General features: G+C 37.2%; 2 protein-coding genes across 4 annotated transcripts in view; one reads left to right on the top strand and one right to left on the bottom strand.

Moving 5' to 3' along the window:
• Positions 1–5573, top strand: part of LOC148653396 (RAS guanyl-releasing protein 1-like) — a 51399-nt gene extending 45826 nt beyond the window's left edge. For all 3 annotated transcript variants that reach the window (XM_088648357.1, XM_088648355.1, XM_088648356.1), the window contains exons 12-17: positions 221–330; positions 811–955; positions 1205–1241; positions 1705–1854; positions 2707–3077; positions 3900–5573. In XM_088648357.1, the coding sequence (XP_088504483.1) occupies positions 221–330; positions 811–955; positions 1205–1241; positions 1705–1854; positions 2707–3077; positions 3900–4031 (945 nt within the window). In that variant the 3' untranslated portion in view covers positions 4032–5573. The remainder of the gene's footprint in view (positions 1–220; positions 331–810; positions 956–1204; positions 1242–1704; positions 1855–2706; positions 3078–3899) is intronic.
• Positions 5574–6384: 811 nt separating this feature from the next.
• Positions 6385–13681, bottom strand: tslig3b (tRNA splicing ligase complex subunit 3B). Its single transcript, XM_088648359.1, has 8 exons — positions 13521–13681; positions 13170–13318; positions 12876–13004; positions 10706–10881; positions 9859–9939; positions 9109–9225; positions 7302–7469; positions 6385–7030 (listed from the first exon to the last, which is right to left on the bottom strand). The coding sequence occupies exons 1-8, from the start codon at positions 13556–13558 to the stop codon at positions 6815–6817; spliced, it is 1074 nt and encodes a 357-aa protein (XP_088504485.1). The 5' UTR covers positions 13559–13681; the 3' UTR covers positions 6385–6814.
• Positions 13682–14634: the final 953 nt, after the last annotated feature.

Below are 14634 nucleotides of genomic sequence, written 5' to 3'. Positions count from 1 at the left end.
AAATAAAATTCTAGACGCAAAAGCGAAACTGGCTGGTTTAATGATAAATAGCTCCTGTTTTACTGCTGCTGTTCACAGTCTGACTGAAATCCCTTTTTTTAAAAAAAAACTTTTGAAACCAAAATGGATCAGTGTGCATTAGTTGTACAGCATATCGAAAAGTACAGAGAGACTTAAGCACCATTGTTTTCTCACAAATGGGATGTCTTTTCTTTTGCAGTCGGTGTTTAAGAATTATGACCATGACCAGAACGGATATATTTCTCAAGAAGACTTTGAGAAAATTGCTGCTAGTTTCCCGTTCTCCTTCTGTGTCATGGATAAAGAAAAGTGAGGAAAACATTTCATCATCAGTTCATTGCCCATATTAGTTTTGCCACATTTATATGAAAATGTATACCATGTTTTAAATGAAAATGAAGAGGTCAGTTATGAGTTACATTATATTTTGTGATTATCTTAAAAGTGACTAATGAGCTTTACACTCAGTGCTAACTTTCACTTTTAAACAGACATTGTTACAGTACATAAGCTGTTTTAACAACCTGTTGATATCCAAACAGACATTCTACATTATTTTTAAACGGGAAGCTCGCTGAGCCTTCATGAAAGGTTCTTGAGAGGTAGGGCGAGGTATTAATTTGTTCAAGGTGTACTGTAAGTCTTAATTTCCAGACCTTCTTACTGCTTGCTCAAAAAAGAATTGTAGAAAGTACCTCCTAAACCTGACACGATACATCTGCACTCAATACAACCATTAGGTGGTAGCAATATCTTTAATATTTCCTCTCTGGTTTCACTTCTGTACAGGGAAGGGCTTATCAGCAGAGAAGAAATCACTGCCTATTTCATGAGAGCCAGTGTCATCTGTTCCAAACTTGGCCTGGGTTTTATTCACAACTTCCAAGAGACTACTTATATGAAGCCAACGTTCTGTGACAACTGTGCTGGATTTGTAAGTGTTTAGTACAAGTATGTTATTCATTTCTTGTAAAACATACGCTCTAGTAATGCATTACAAAATTAATTACCTTAGAAAAAGAAAAGGTATAAATCGTGTGATAAGGAAAGACCTCCTCTGATTACTTCTGCATTTCAATGAAGTGGCCTGAGTGAGATAATTAATTCAGCTATTCTTTTTGCTTTTATGTATAGGGTGTCAGAAATGTATTTTATAACATATTCTTATTATTTTCTTTGGCAGTTGTGGGGTGTTATAAAGCAAGGATACAGATGCAGAGGTATTTATCTGGTTAATAATTTACATATGTGTAAGTGTGAAAGAAGTGAAACATCACTTGTTTTTATACTGTATGAAACTATGTATCAAGTTCACACACTTATAACATCATGAGCACTTACTACTCTAACTGAAAACTGAAGAACTAAAAAAATCTTAGTTTAACACGAATTCGAAATAGAGTTCTGTAATTTTAACAGTGACATGGATATTTTTGCATACAATAGCTGGTCAAAAGTCCTATACATTTCTCTGTTATACACCTTTATCCAGAGTGTAAAAGGTAAGCTGTCTTGTGGAGACACAGCCTGTGGTTTTTGTAGTAGACTGCAAGCTGAGCTCTGCAACTCGCATGAAAGAGAGCTTTCAAAGCGCAAGCCGATTTGAGAGCTGACATTTCAGACAGCACGTCGAAACCACAGTGACGTGCCTCAGTTTTTTTTCCTCTGTCGACCTGTCTACAGACTGCGGAATGAACTGCCATAAGCAGTGCAAAGACCAGGTAGCATTTGAGTGCAAGAAGAACCCCAAGAGCAACACAGCAGACAGCAGCCCCACGTCAAGCTCCACCCCGACCGCACTCTGTCCTCCAGAGGTCAGAGGTTACGAGCATGGTGAGAACAGCTTCACACTTTCTTGTAGAACAAGTGAAAGTAAAAAATGTAGATCCTCATCTACAGAGCAAGGTTGGCCTATTAGTCATCAGAGAACTTTGCTACTTTGTTGCAATGCAGCATTCCAAGAAGACCGTTTGATTTTGCCCATTATATGCCTTTAGCTGACATTTGGAATACATTTTGTGTTTGTGGAAATTAGCCTACAGACAAAATGCATATTGTGTCATTTAAAAGGCACCGTTGTGTAAGTATTTGCAAGGCAATTCTAAATATAAAGAGTGAAAAGGCAGTATATTTTAGCCCATGTCTTTTTTATATATTTTGATCAATGTAGTTCATGAAAATGCACAAGATTCAATGGATTGTAAAAATGTTCACATATGCTCACTTTAAAGCACTTAAGTTTTCATAGCTTCTAACTGGGGGATTTAGAATACTTTGTGAAATGTCTTTCCTCTAAATCTAAATAACATCTTAACATCTTTCTTTGAGTTACTGTAATTGATCAATGAGCAAGGAGGCCCGCAGGGTAATTTCCCTGTGTAGGTGGAACAAAAAGGTCATCACTCCCTCCAGCAAGCTGCACATATAGTTCAGTCATAAATCTAGGAACTGATTAACTTACTGAAATACACCCGTATTCCAAGAACAACTCCTTAACAAATACCTTTAAAGTTTATTTTGGGGTGTTTATCATTGGATGATCAATTAAATGGTAAATAGTGTAGTATGTGTTTAAAAACTTGAAATATTTGTATTCTCTCTGCTCAGTACATTTAAAACCATTGTAACCAAGAAAAAAAAACAGCCACACCACACTCCAACTCCTCCTTAACTTGTCTCTCACAGGCTCTGAAGAAGGACAGTTTGCATATCATAATGGCGAATTAAATGAGCACGTTGACAAAAGCAAGGACTGGGAGCCAGCAACTTCAAGCGTCTCACAGCTGAGACACCCAAGAGAGCAGCACACCAGGGGAGTACATAAAAGCACCCAGACTGAGTGGCCCCTGACCCCGGAGCCCACACTCTTGCTACCCTCTCAACTGTCCCCCAGTCCCTCTCAGCTGTCCCCTGGTCCCTCTCCCCTAACCCCCTGTCCCAGTCCTGTGCCACAGCGCAAAAGAGCTTATGCCAAGTGGGAGAACCGGGCCTCCACTGTGCAGAAGCCAAAGGAGCAGGATGAACTGAACAAGCCAACCTATCAGCAGCTGGAAATGGTAAGTTGGGGGAGATGGGACATTTTTTGTTCCATAATGTAAATATGTATTGAGTATTTGATTATGAGGGATAAAACTCTTCATCTTGGCACTTAAAATTCACATTCTCCACGTTGGATCTTTTATAAAGAGACCTATACTACTAACCTGAAGGAAACAAAGTACAAATGCACTGGAGACCAGGAGTGAAAAAGTGATCGTAAAGTTCACTTTTTGACACAGCTGAGTGACATGAGGGAGTTGCAGAAGGAAAGGTCTAAGTTTAAGAACCACAAAGTTAGTGGACATTTCTGTGAACAAAAGACAAAGTATATTTTTTAAAATATTAAATAAGAACTGGGCTTATAAAAATGAGGTAAACAAAACTGCTGTAGTAATAGGCAAAGGGTGTATTTTTGCATACTGTTTATGAAACAGTAAATAATACAGTTTAAAAGATTATGCAACCTAGTTATTTTTAATTACAGTAAAAATAGATATGAAAACATTTTGATATCTTAAACTGTGTATGAACCCCAAGCTCGATAATAATAGCATCCTGTGTACAAGGTTTGAGCACAGAAAATGTTTTTTCACGTCGTTTCACAGAAGAAAATGTCTCTTGTTGAGCATGGCATTTTTCCATGAAGCAGATTTTATGTTCATTGGTCTTTGGAAATGATACTGATTTGCTTCTTGTTTGGCGACGATGTCTTTAGTGTACTTTTTCATATTAAAACTCTGAGCCGTTTCTGAGGAACACATTGAAACTGTATACAGAGAGGTGTGTCTGGCACAGGGAATTGCCCTGCTTTATCTTACCGAATCTTGATCCATTATCAGGAAAAGCAGAACCTTCAGAAGATCAATGAGACCCTGAGGAGGAAGCTGAAGGAAGCAGAGCGAGAGGTGGAGATCCTGAAGACCCTCCTGAAAAGACACACCCTCCACCCTGTGGAAGAGGACTCATCCTAACCCAGACTGCCAGGGCTGGGACTGCCAACTTTATTCAGGCACAGTTCCGACCTTTCTAAATGTCAACTAAACACTCGTTTGATATGCTGTTTGAAGACCCGCCGCCTTTTGTGATGAGACAGTAGTGCTGTAAATCCAACTCCTGTGTTTCTAGTCCTAATTGTGTACAGTACCAATCAAACCCTTTTTTGTTACCTACAGCCGTAGACTAGCTGTTTGTTTTTTTGTACGTTAGTGCCACCTCTGCTTCCGCATATGTGGAATTGAAAAGCGTACTTATTACACACAGAGAGCTGCAATTGTCACTCACACACACTCCAACTAATGTTGTGTACTAGATAAGCTATATACAGTATGTATATAAATATGTAAATCCATAGAGATTTCAAGATCAGCACCCTGTAAAGTTATGTAGTTACATTTATTGAATGGAACAGTTCATGACTGGTTGTGACACTTTGTTTAATGTAAAACAGCTGGGCCACCTGGTGGAGAAAAGAAACCTTAGTCTTTATTTCTAGGGGATTTACCCACTGTGACTTGTTTAAAAGAGGGTCTTAACAAATGGAGATCATTACACAGTACAGACAACACATTAAAAACTTTTGGAAAGTTTTGGCAACAAGAAGAATTCAGCAAATGAAAAAAGAACAGACTGAGCATTGATCTGCAAATCAAAGCAACCCTAAATAATTTACAGTATTTGAGATAAATTGTCGGATTCCATCTTTTTTCTGTCTTCTAAGTTGTGAAGTCATAGGGGAGAGCCCTTGGCGAAAACATTAACAGTAAATTGTGTTGACCGTGTCGCAGTGAGCAACTCATGGACAACACAAAGTCTTTCTTTAACTTGGAAAGATGTAAATAATTACAGAATTAATGCCTGGAACACAACTATTATCTTGGTAGAATCACAAAGCAGGAGTGAATTTTGTTGTGTTCCTTTTAATTATCTGCTCAGCATTCTTAAATAATTAATTATTTATTTAAAAATCAACTGTATTACAACTAAATGTAGCAAATCTAAGGTTACTTTGCACTTGATATATGATTTTAATACAAATTAAGCATTGTGCACACATTGGTACTTGGGCAGTTTCATACATCACACAGTAGTGGGTTATTGTACACACAATCCCATCTTCCTGCATTACTTTTGTAAAGTTCTGAGAAATATAACCATATTTTAATATCCATTTATAAATATCTGTATAAATGTAAAACTTTTGTCGGTTCAGAACAAATGTAATATTAATTTAAATGTTGCTCCATGTGTTTTATGTGTTGTAAAATTATAGTGTATGTAGTAAGTCTCCTTCAGCTCAGACCTCCAGACTGCTAGTCTTCTTAGTAAAAGCACCAAAAGAAAATGTAAAAGGTGCAAGGCGACTTCTGTAAATTCCTTAATGTATTTTGTACTATGTATATATGTAAATATCCATCCTGTACATATTTATGGTGTTACTGAACAGTCTTATCTGTGGGGTTCTTGAAAAGTATCAAAACTGTGGAATAACTAACAATAAATACAGTTCCATGTAATTCTGCTATAAATTAATATAACTACCTACTGTATCAACTTTCATTTGACTTTTTAAATATAAATCGGCGATGTTGTGTTGTGACAACACTGCTCTACTAAATATTAGACAGTATGTGCCCTCTGGTGGATGTATTCCAAAACTGTTTTGCCATCTTAAAAACAAGCCACAGCAGTAAACTACACCCACTTTCTTTTTAAATAATGTCATCAGTTATAGTTTTCATTATACAAATCTCTCAACTCTGGTTTCAACATGAGCACACTAAGAGCTCCATTAATTACTTTACTGTACTGCACAAGTGAAATCATTTTGGTTCAATACATGTTCTAATTTTTAAACCTTGAAGAATATTTAAGGAAGAATGTCATGAGTTATGGAACATTGTTCAAAAGAAACTGTGCCTCGGTATTTAGATCAGTGTCCCTCCGAAAGTTGTTACCTGTATTTTTTTCCCAAATAAGAGTATTCTGAGATGCAGGCTACCATTTGATTGGTGTTCACAGTAGCATGGATACATTCCTGATGAAATGGAACCAGATAGAATGATTCTTTACTTGTAAGTTTCAATAATAAACCTGTAGTAATTATTAATTTCTTTAAAAAAATGATGTGCATGTGATGTTAGGATATTTCATTTCTAATAGTTGATAATTAGAAAAGTGCACATCTAAATGCATTAAGACAAACTACATTTATTTTGACATTGACAAATGGGCTCCATTTTAATCTTTTGAAATTCTAAAGAAACTGAAATTCTCAGATGTATTTCTTCATACCAAAAAATACAATTTCACAAAAGACCACTAAAGCATTGTGTGAATTTTTATTTAAGTTCAGGAAAACACTCATGATACAAAAACAAAGCACTCTTTAAAAAAAAAAGGTTTTTTAGGACCTTCCAAACTCAAATTTCATTATCTTAGAACACCATACAAGCTCTCTTCTACTGTATTACTACATTCAGTTGGGAGGGTTCACAGTAGGAATAATCTTAATTCTGACTTTGTAGTTGAACAATTCAAACAAAATATTTCCCTCTGAATGAAAAAAAAAAGATTCCCTCTTAAATAAAACATCTAAAAAACACAAATTGCAACATAATCGTTGACTATTGTTTTATCATCAATTATTCCCCACTATACAAAGAAGGGTAAACAAGATGGTCATATAGTGTACATAGTTAACTTCAAGAGATAAGGAATAACACTTCACCATGTGTTTTGAATAGAATATAGCAAATCAATAACGGTTGTACCCTCCTCTTCCTCCATAGCCTCTTCTTCCTCCTCCTCCTTTTCCCCAGTGCCCGCCTCCCCCACCTCTCCCTCCTCCTCTGCCTCCCCAGCCTCCTCTCCCACCGCCATCCTGCCTCTTCTGCCAGGGAGGCATTTCTGGACACGGGGCCTCAATCTCAGAAGGTCGTCCGCCACGGTCAGGCACTCCTCCCATCAGAACCTGCGAAGAAAATCCCATCCCAAAAGTCAGCTCAGGGGTAAAAAAACAGCCATGGTAAAGCATCTTCAGTGGCTCAGTCTACTGCTATTGCACACTTTCTGCAGACACGCCAGACAAAATGATGTCTGGTGCTTCCTTTGCTTAAAAAGCAAAAAGTGAAAGAGGGTTGAAAACATTTAGATATTTTTATTTTACAGACTTACCATTGTACAACTCAGATCTCATATCAGGCAAAAAAGTACTAGAAATGTGTAAATTGCACTGATCATACCTTATTAATTGGGCATACTGTCCTTTCTCTAGTTGATCCACTGCTCGTCTTTACAATGTTGCAGATGTCTTCTCTAGCAGCTAGCAGGCGGGCAAGACCTACCGTGGTCTTGGAAGAAAGTGAATGTCTTTTGGGTTGATAAGCTTTCGCCATGTTATCTATTTGATCCTAAAAATGGCAACAAAGAAATACAGATGTGAACAAACATCACAATTAAGCTGCAAGGAATAAACACTTTCATCTGCCTTGTAAACTAAAACTTAACGTGCACACTGTTATAGACCCTTGTATTTTAGTTATTCTTGGTAAACAGAACTCACAGATGGGGAAGAATTAATGTTTTCTCATTAGCAGAAGAACTTGCAACCACAGCATTTCTTTTACAGTACACAAATACCAGTAGAAAGACTAGACACACTTTTTTTTAATCTCTGAAGGTCCAATCAAACAAATGTAAACTTAAACAGCATTGCACTTGCTTTGGTAATTTCTGAATTCTTTCTTTACAACTATCCTAGATGGACAAAAAATAAGTAAAGTATTTAAGATACAGTTACAACCCCATAGCACTGCTGCAAAGCAATGCAAAATGCCAAATAACAAAAACCTCTAAGGGAAATAATCAACAAACTAACATTTTTGAAGACAGTAAAACAAAAGACTAACAGATGTCAAGATGCATAGTTTAGGCCCTGGCCTGGTTTGCATGACTGGTTTTGTAACTGTATTTCAGTCTTCCAGCCTCAAGATACCAGATGCAGCCTCCTCATTAAGCCACCAGTTGAGCAATCATTAACAATTATTACATTGCGTTACTTTAATCAACTCAATTACTCTTCCTATTACTATATATTCCAAACATTAGCACAGTGATTAACAGAGCAGTGTGATGGCTATAGACTCATTTAATCATGCATCCCAGTGTTAGTAATATACAGAATTTCAGAAACTGTCAATAATCTATCAAAAGGCTTTCCCCCTTCCATCAGTGATTCCTCAGCTATTCATATCTAAAATACCTACATATCCACAGTCTAGAAAATCAAAACATGCAAGATGTATAAAAATATTACAAGAACTGTTAGCAAGAAGCAAATACAGTAAGTGTCACTTAGTGGTGAAAGAAACATTTCAGTGCATAATATTTCAATATTATCAGTTGGTCAATGCTAACCAGTGTTCTGTCATATATTGACAATATTCTGTGAAAGCAGTGGATAGTATAAAGAAGCATACTTATAGAGGATCAGATTTTTTTGATCTGTTCTTAGGTTTTCCTCCGGTTTGGGTAAATATTCCTTTCTCACTGACCAGCTGTAGAAACTACCTTCCTTATTTAATACATTTTGTTAATAAATGCATGTAGTTTGAGGTCACTGATTTTCTGTTCCAGGGGAATATGAGTACAGATAAAAGCCTATGTTAAGTCATATATAACTGCAGATTAAAGTTTAAGAAGGTTTGGAACTTTCTGGGGAGTTTTCTGGAGGACACTTTCCTACCACTTTTGTTATGTTTTTGTGATCTTAGCTGACTGATACCTTGTGCGTGAATTTGCTCAAATAATGTCAGTATGCCCATTTGTACTGTAGGTCTCTATTATTTATTATAAATTTAAACCACAAAAACTATTTCTCATTATATGAGTCTTTTTCTAACAGTTACTGAGTTGATTTCTAATTTATGATGTATGTTAGCTTAACCAAAAGGCTACAGGGACACGTTTAAGCATTATAAATTAAATATGGGATTCAAAAACAAGTCCTGCAAAATGCACGGGCTTAGCCACAGCAAATGAGAGACTTACTTTTGCTCTTTCAGACCAGCTGAAGGACTGTACAGTTACGTCAAGCCTTTTTATTAACATCCTCCGGCGACATTCGTACTCGGCAGAAAGTACTGAGTTGATCTCCTCTAGTTTTGCCTGCAAATTTGAGATAAAGAAAAAATAACGCACCAGAAAACAATGACAACCCTTGGATACATGCAGCACTTTTGCAGAGATACGTTTCATTAGAAGTATTGTCTTCATATCTAATTAAATTAAGATCTGACTGAATTATGCATGTATGTGACCAGGCTAGGTTTGAGTGACAGAATTGTAAAACAAATAGTTATCTTAAACTCTGAAATCTGAACCCATGAAACTTCTTATACTGGAAATACTGGACTAATGCAAATCCTATTTTCAGTCATTTGACTTTGACTCATCATTGTCTTCATCTGTGTTACAAGGGAAAAGCAAACAAAAGTATACATTATAAACACAGAATGGAAATTGAATATTAAGGTTCTACAATAGCCCAGTGAGATCTCATTTAGAATACTGCTAACAATTCTGGCTGATGCACAAACACAAGAAAACCACAGTACACGTTATAAAATCCTGTCTAAAAGTCACTTAACCTCTTGAGGTTTGATCAGAAGAGATTACAAAAACCAGAACTACTAAAAAATCTTGAATGGTTTTCACACCTTGGACAGGATCAAGTGTCTGAATTATTGCCACTGCATTCCATCACAAAGTGTGTTCAGTATAAACATTAAGTGTGCTTACCCACTGATCAGAGTTGAGTCCTGACTTCAGTACTGGCTTTCCTACACAGTCCGTTGGCGCTTTTGCAAACAAATCATCTATCTGTATTAAAAACAAGATAAAATGAAAAAGATCAAATAAAAATTAGTTTATGTCTTTCACAGGCTTTCTTCTGCTATGCTGACTAATTTAATTTATTGGGAGGGGTGACACTGAAGCAATTATCTCGCTAGTGTGTACTTTCCTCCAAAACTGCCAGTGCAACGCTCTTCCAGCAATTTTCAGGCTGCACATAGCACTGTACCTACCATAAACTTACCATTGATTAAGACAAATGATGCAGCTCCTTATACAATCTCCCAGGTATCCAAGGGCCTGGTAAGACAAAGAAATACCGGAAGGCTCAAGCCCACCTTTTCAGGCAGTGCTCAGCCAGTTGTGTGCCTTCACCTAGGGAATCCAGCCAGCCAACGATACAGCCCGGACATAAAGGTACAACATTTTAGCATCTAAAATTGACAACCATTGGTTTCATTCACCACTGGAGTGCACTATCCACCTGGGTGACACATGGCGACTATTATTCAACAGCAGCCTTACAGCGCAGCAGATCATGTGGATGAATGACAAACTGCTTCACCAAATGAAATAAGGTAGAACTTTAAGAAGGCCAGACTGTACAAATCCTGAGTGAACTGTAGCCAAGGCACTAAGGTTAACACCCCTATTCTTAGAAACAGTGTCCCAGAGTCTTTAGTCAGCACATCAGTTAACATCTCAAGCGTTGTTTTTTGAAAATTCTGGATCAAAGAATTTTGCCACCAACTGGTCGACCAACAATCTACAGCAGTACAACTAAAGCACCTACCTTTGTCTCAATGCTGGAAAATAACTTTGCGTCGATCTCCTTTGGCTCAGGTAGTTTAAGTGTTCTGCAGATGGCCTTCAAATCATGTAAGGCTACGTTTCTTTGCTCAGGTGTGCAGCTCGGTTGTAATTTGCTTTCTATTATCATTGCAGCTTGAAGCTCTGAACTCAGATATACTGCAAAAACAGATAAAACAAATCAACAACACATTCTATTCTGGGGTGTTAGAGAGATCCATTGAGGGGTAAGTTAAAGACATCTTTTTTACACTGTTACAAAATGAAGAACATACTGGCCGGGAAGTTATCACAGTGAACATTTAGCTAAACTACAATGAATCTTTGTTCATCTGTCTTCTTTCGCATACAAGCCTACACACCCCACTGCTGAACAAAGTATCAAAACATTTTTAAAGAATAACCCTCACCTGAATGAAGAAAAAATAAACTTAAACCACTTCAAAACCACGATGCAAACACACAGCTAGTTTTGCTTTATGGTCTATGCACAGTGTAAACAGTAGTTCGCAGAGTCATTATATGGAGATTATCATCTAGAGTACAAGTGGTTAAAGGCCCCTTTTCAAGCTGGTCTAAACTGCTCAGGCTGCATTTTTATCACTCTAACATTGTTGCAACTGTACAGACATTCAGGTACTGCAAGGGATTATCAGTAAAAAAAATTATGAGCAGAAGGCCAGCAAGAAAATCTGATATGCAAAAGAAGGTTCAGCATCTACTGAAAAAAAACCCTCACACCCTCGTACTGATTTCATGAGGGCGCATGAACTGGCTGAGTTGCTAGAAGATTCCATTGTTAAGCAGTTCTCCAACTCTCATAAAATCAGTCAGTCAGCAACTGCCTTTTTAAAGACATGCATTGGGTTTTGGAAAATTCCTTCCATAAAATACCTATTTCTCTGGCTAAAAGGGACCTAAATGTAATTCGGTGATTTGCTGAAATACAATGCTAGCACACAGTATTTATACTATATGATACACAGGAATACCTGTCATCACATTACTCCATGAGAGAACATACAATAAGTGCCTTATGCTGTCAGAATAAAATATATATATATACACACCAATGTTTTAAAAGCAAATGGACATCTAAAAATACTGTACCTATAACCTACCTAAGACTTGTATACTATCCAAAACTTGCATGAAACTCGTGATTGTTTACCAGACTCAATTTCCTTTGTAAGAGTTGAAATGAAAATTGCAACAATATGTAGTAACAGGGAACAGCTATAACAACAGAGTGTCACGAAATGCTGTGCTATAGTCCATGGAGCAGAAATTACCACCTTCTATTCAATCAGAGTAAGGGATGAATTAGCATAAAATCCCTGCACAGAGAATGAAAGTCTGTGTCTAATAAATTTTAATTTAAGTAAGGATTTGTGGAGAAAAGTTTAGAAAATGTAACTGACCCTTGTGTTCAGTACATCAAGTTGGTAAACTTTCCAAAACGTTTAGGCAGGTCAAGTCATAACACTGAAATAATTCAGTAGATTTTTGGTGTAAATCCAATTCTTAGAAAGCATGGTATTTTTTTATTTTGAAATTCACCTTTAGACTTCCTTTTTTTTAAAAAAAAAAGAAAATACTGTTAAAACACAATACATTTCAGAAGCTTTGTGGAAAGACACTCCTAGCCACACTTTGGGTCTCCCCATTAGATTTCGGCAAAGTGTGGTGCATTGGGGTCTTTCAGATTGTGACAAATCACTGAGAAATTGGGACTGTGTATTGTCATATTAGACTCAGGAGCAAACACCCCAGCTAACAGGCAATAGAGTGCTGACATATACTTGCCTCCCATATACTAATGGCACAAATGAGCATTTTTCTTTCTAACCAGGGCAGACTAGTTTCTTTTTGTATATTTCTTTATTTTCACCAGGGCTTACAATGAACAGGAAAAATCACCACATCACCTGTACACAATCAACTCACTAATGAAGCTTAGACAACTTTCAAAGTGAGTTTACCACAGTCACTTCTGAATGTTCAATTAAATTAAAATGCCACCAAAAACCAATATACAGAGTTCGATGATGAATATATTTTGAAAACAGGAATGAATGTCTGTTTAAGTAGAAATTCCTGGAGGCATAACAGAATATTTGACAATGTAGTTAACAGGAACATTTATGACTTACAGAGAAGCTTGAGACAGTTTGTTTTATTCTTCAGTCTTCCCTGGACCTCTCCAGTAATGAGTGGAGGACACGGACAGCCCATTTCTTTTAGTAAACAGCTGATTTCAAGCTGAAGACCCTCGATATCATCTATTTAAACAAAATCAATAAAAAGGATGTAGAAGAGAGGAAACTTAGTATCGATTTAATAAAAAAGAGGTCATGAGTTTTAGGATATCTTCAAAAATTCAAAAAGAACAATTGTTCAATTATTTTTGTGCGTAAAATAGAGAATAGGCTATGAATACTGTTTACCTGAAGCAGTTGTGATGTTCTCCTCAAGATTGCAAAGCTGTTTTAGCTGGGTTGTCAGCCACACACAAAGATTTACGTACTCGTGGGAAGACAAACCGCTTTCTGATGCTTTTATAAGCGTTTCTTCATCCAGTAAAGGCCCGGTATACCTATAAAATAACAAGTATCATTGTTGCCAGAACGCATACAAAACGGTGAGAAAAAATAAAAACGCAGAGTTTATTTGGTCAACTATGCATTACTGAATAAAGAAAACGCAAGAACGGTCGATATTTTGTAGTTTTTATATGAATAACATTTACAAGCAAGGCTATGAAAAGCAGCACCTGAAAAAAAAAAAAAAACACTTACCCGAGTTGCTCTAAAGTATCCAGAATATCGCACTCCATTGTCAGGTATTTAACAGTCACAAATAACTATCTTTCCCCCCAATACGCCGCCATGTATAAATAAAAATCAATTTAACAACGTGCACCAAAACCACACGGTGTCGCACAAAATACAATACAGAGGGCAACACGTACTCATATTCTATTGGTTCCGAGGTTAGAAGCTTTACGAGTTTCTAAACAGGCCGAGTGTGTAGAAACACATATAACCACAATAATCCTTAATCTGCTTTTTTTATTTTTCTTATATTCTATGTGAGGACAGAGTATTGTCCTCACTACAGTTCCTGTGAGTAGCACTTGGCACGAAAAATATACTGTAGCACTTAAAAGTTCTCCGAGTTCTTCCGTAGGTAAATTAAATGTTTTGCTCAATAAGCAGCGGTGATTTACTATCCTCGTGCAAAGTAAAGTAACGCCGCGAACGGCAGCACTCCTTGACCACATCAAAATTGCCGTCTCGCTTGCAGCCAGGTGTAAGTTTTAGTCCAGCTCAAGGGGCTGTTACAGACGGAAATTAACAAAACCACAGAACAAAAACTCAAAGATAAATAATTACTATTCTGTCAATATCTGATCCCAACAGGCTCCACAGTGTAGGGATTTATTAAGTACACTTTATGTTATGAGAGCGAAATATGGCATCCAGAGACTAGTGAACAGGCACAGACCATTTTCCAAGCTGTAGAAGTGAAAAGTGACAGAATTTAACAGTGACGTTTTGCAAAGCACATCACAGATGTACAGCTTATATTGCTTTCATTGGTGGCCACACATCCTACCTGTGATCTCACTGTAGGCCCCCTGTTGATGAATCCTATTTGAGGACAAATGTTAATCAGCATTATTTTCCTTTTCTGTGTTCAAAAATGGTACTGGGCTGGTAAAGAGGGGCTCTTCTTTTGCCAGCAGCTACACTACTATGCAACTCGCAATTGGAAACCCACAGAAGCTAAGTAGGTGTGAACCTGGCCAGTACCTGGATAGGAGACCTCCTGGGAAAGCTAAGGTTGCTGCTGTAAGAGGTGTCAGTGAGACCAGTAGGAAGCGCTCACTCTGTGCGGTCCTAATGACAC

Source organism: Lepisosteus platostomus, chromosome 10, assembly GCF_059453375.1.
Source record: "Lepisosteus platostomus isolate fLepPlt1 chromosome 10, fLepPlt1.hap1, whole genome shotgun sequence".
Classification (NCBI taxonomy): domain Eukaryota; kingdom Metazoa; phylum Chordata; class Actinopteri; order Semionotiformes; family Lepisosteidae; genus Lepisosteus; species Lepisosteus platostomus.
This window is presented reverse-complemented; position numbering and strand designations above follow the sequence as displayed.

What these genes read in the sequence shown, in the direction of transcription:
- tslig3b (XM_088648359.1), bottom strand. Translation starts at nt 13,558, where the DNA reads ATGGAGTGCGATATTCTGGATACTTTAGAGCAACTCGG. An exon ending in AAACTGTCTCAAGCTTCTCT is followed by an intron (nt 10,882 to 12,875) that starts GTAAGTCATAAA and finishes CTGTTTTTGCAG; the next exon opens with TATATCTGAGTTCAGAGCTT. An exon ending in TTTCCAGCATTGAGACAAAG is followed by an intron (nt 9,940 to 10,705) that starts GTAGGTGCTTTA and finishes TTTTTAATACAG; the next exon opens with ATAGATGATTTGTTTGCAAA.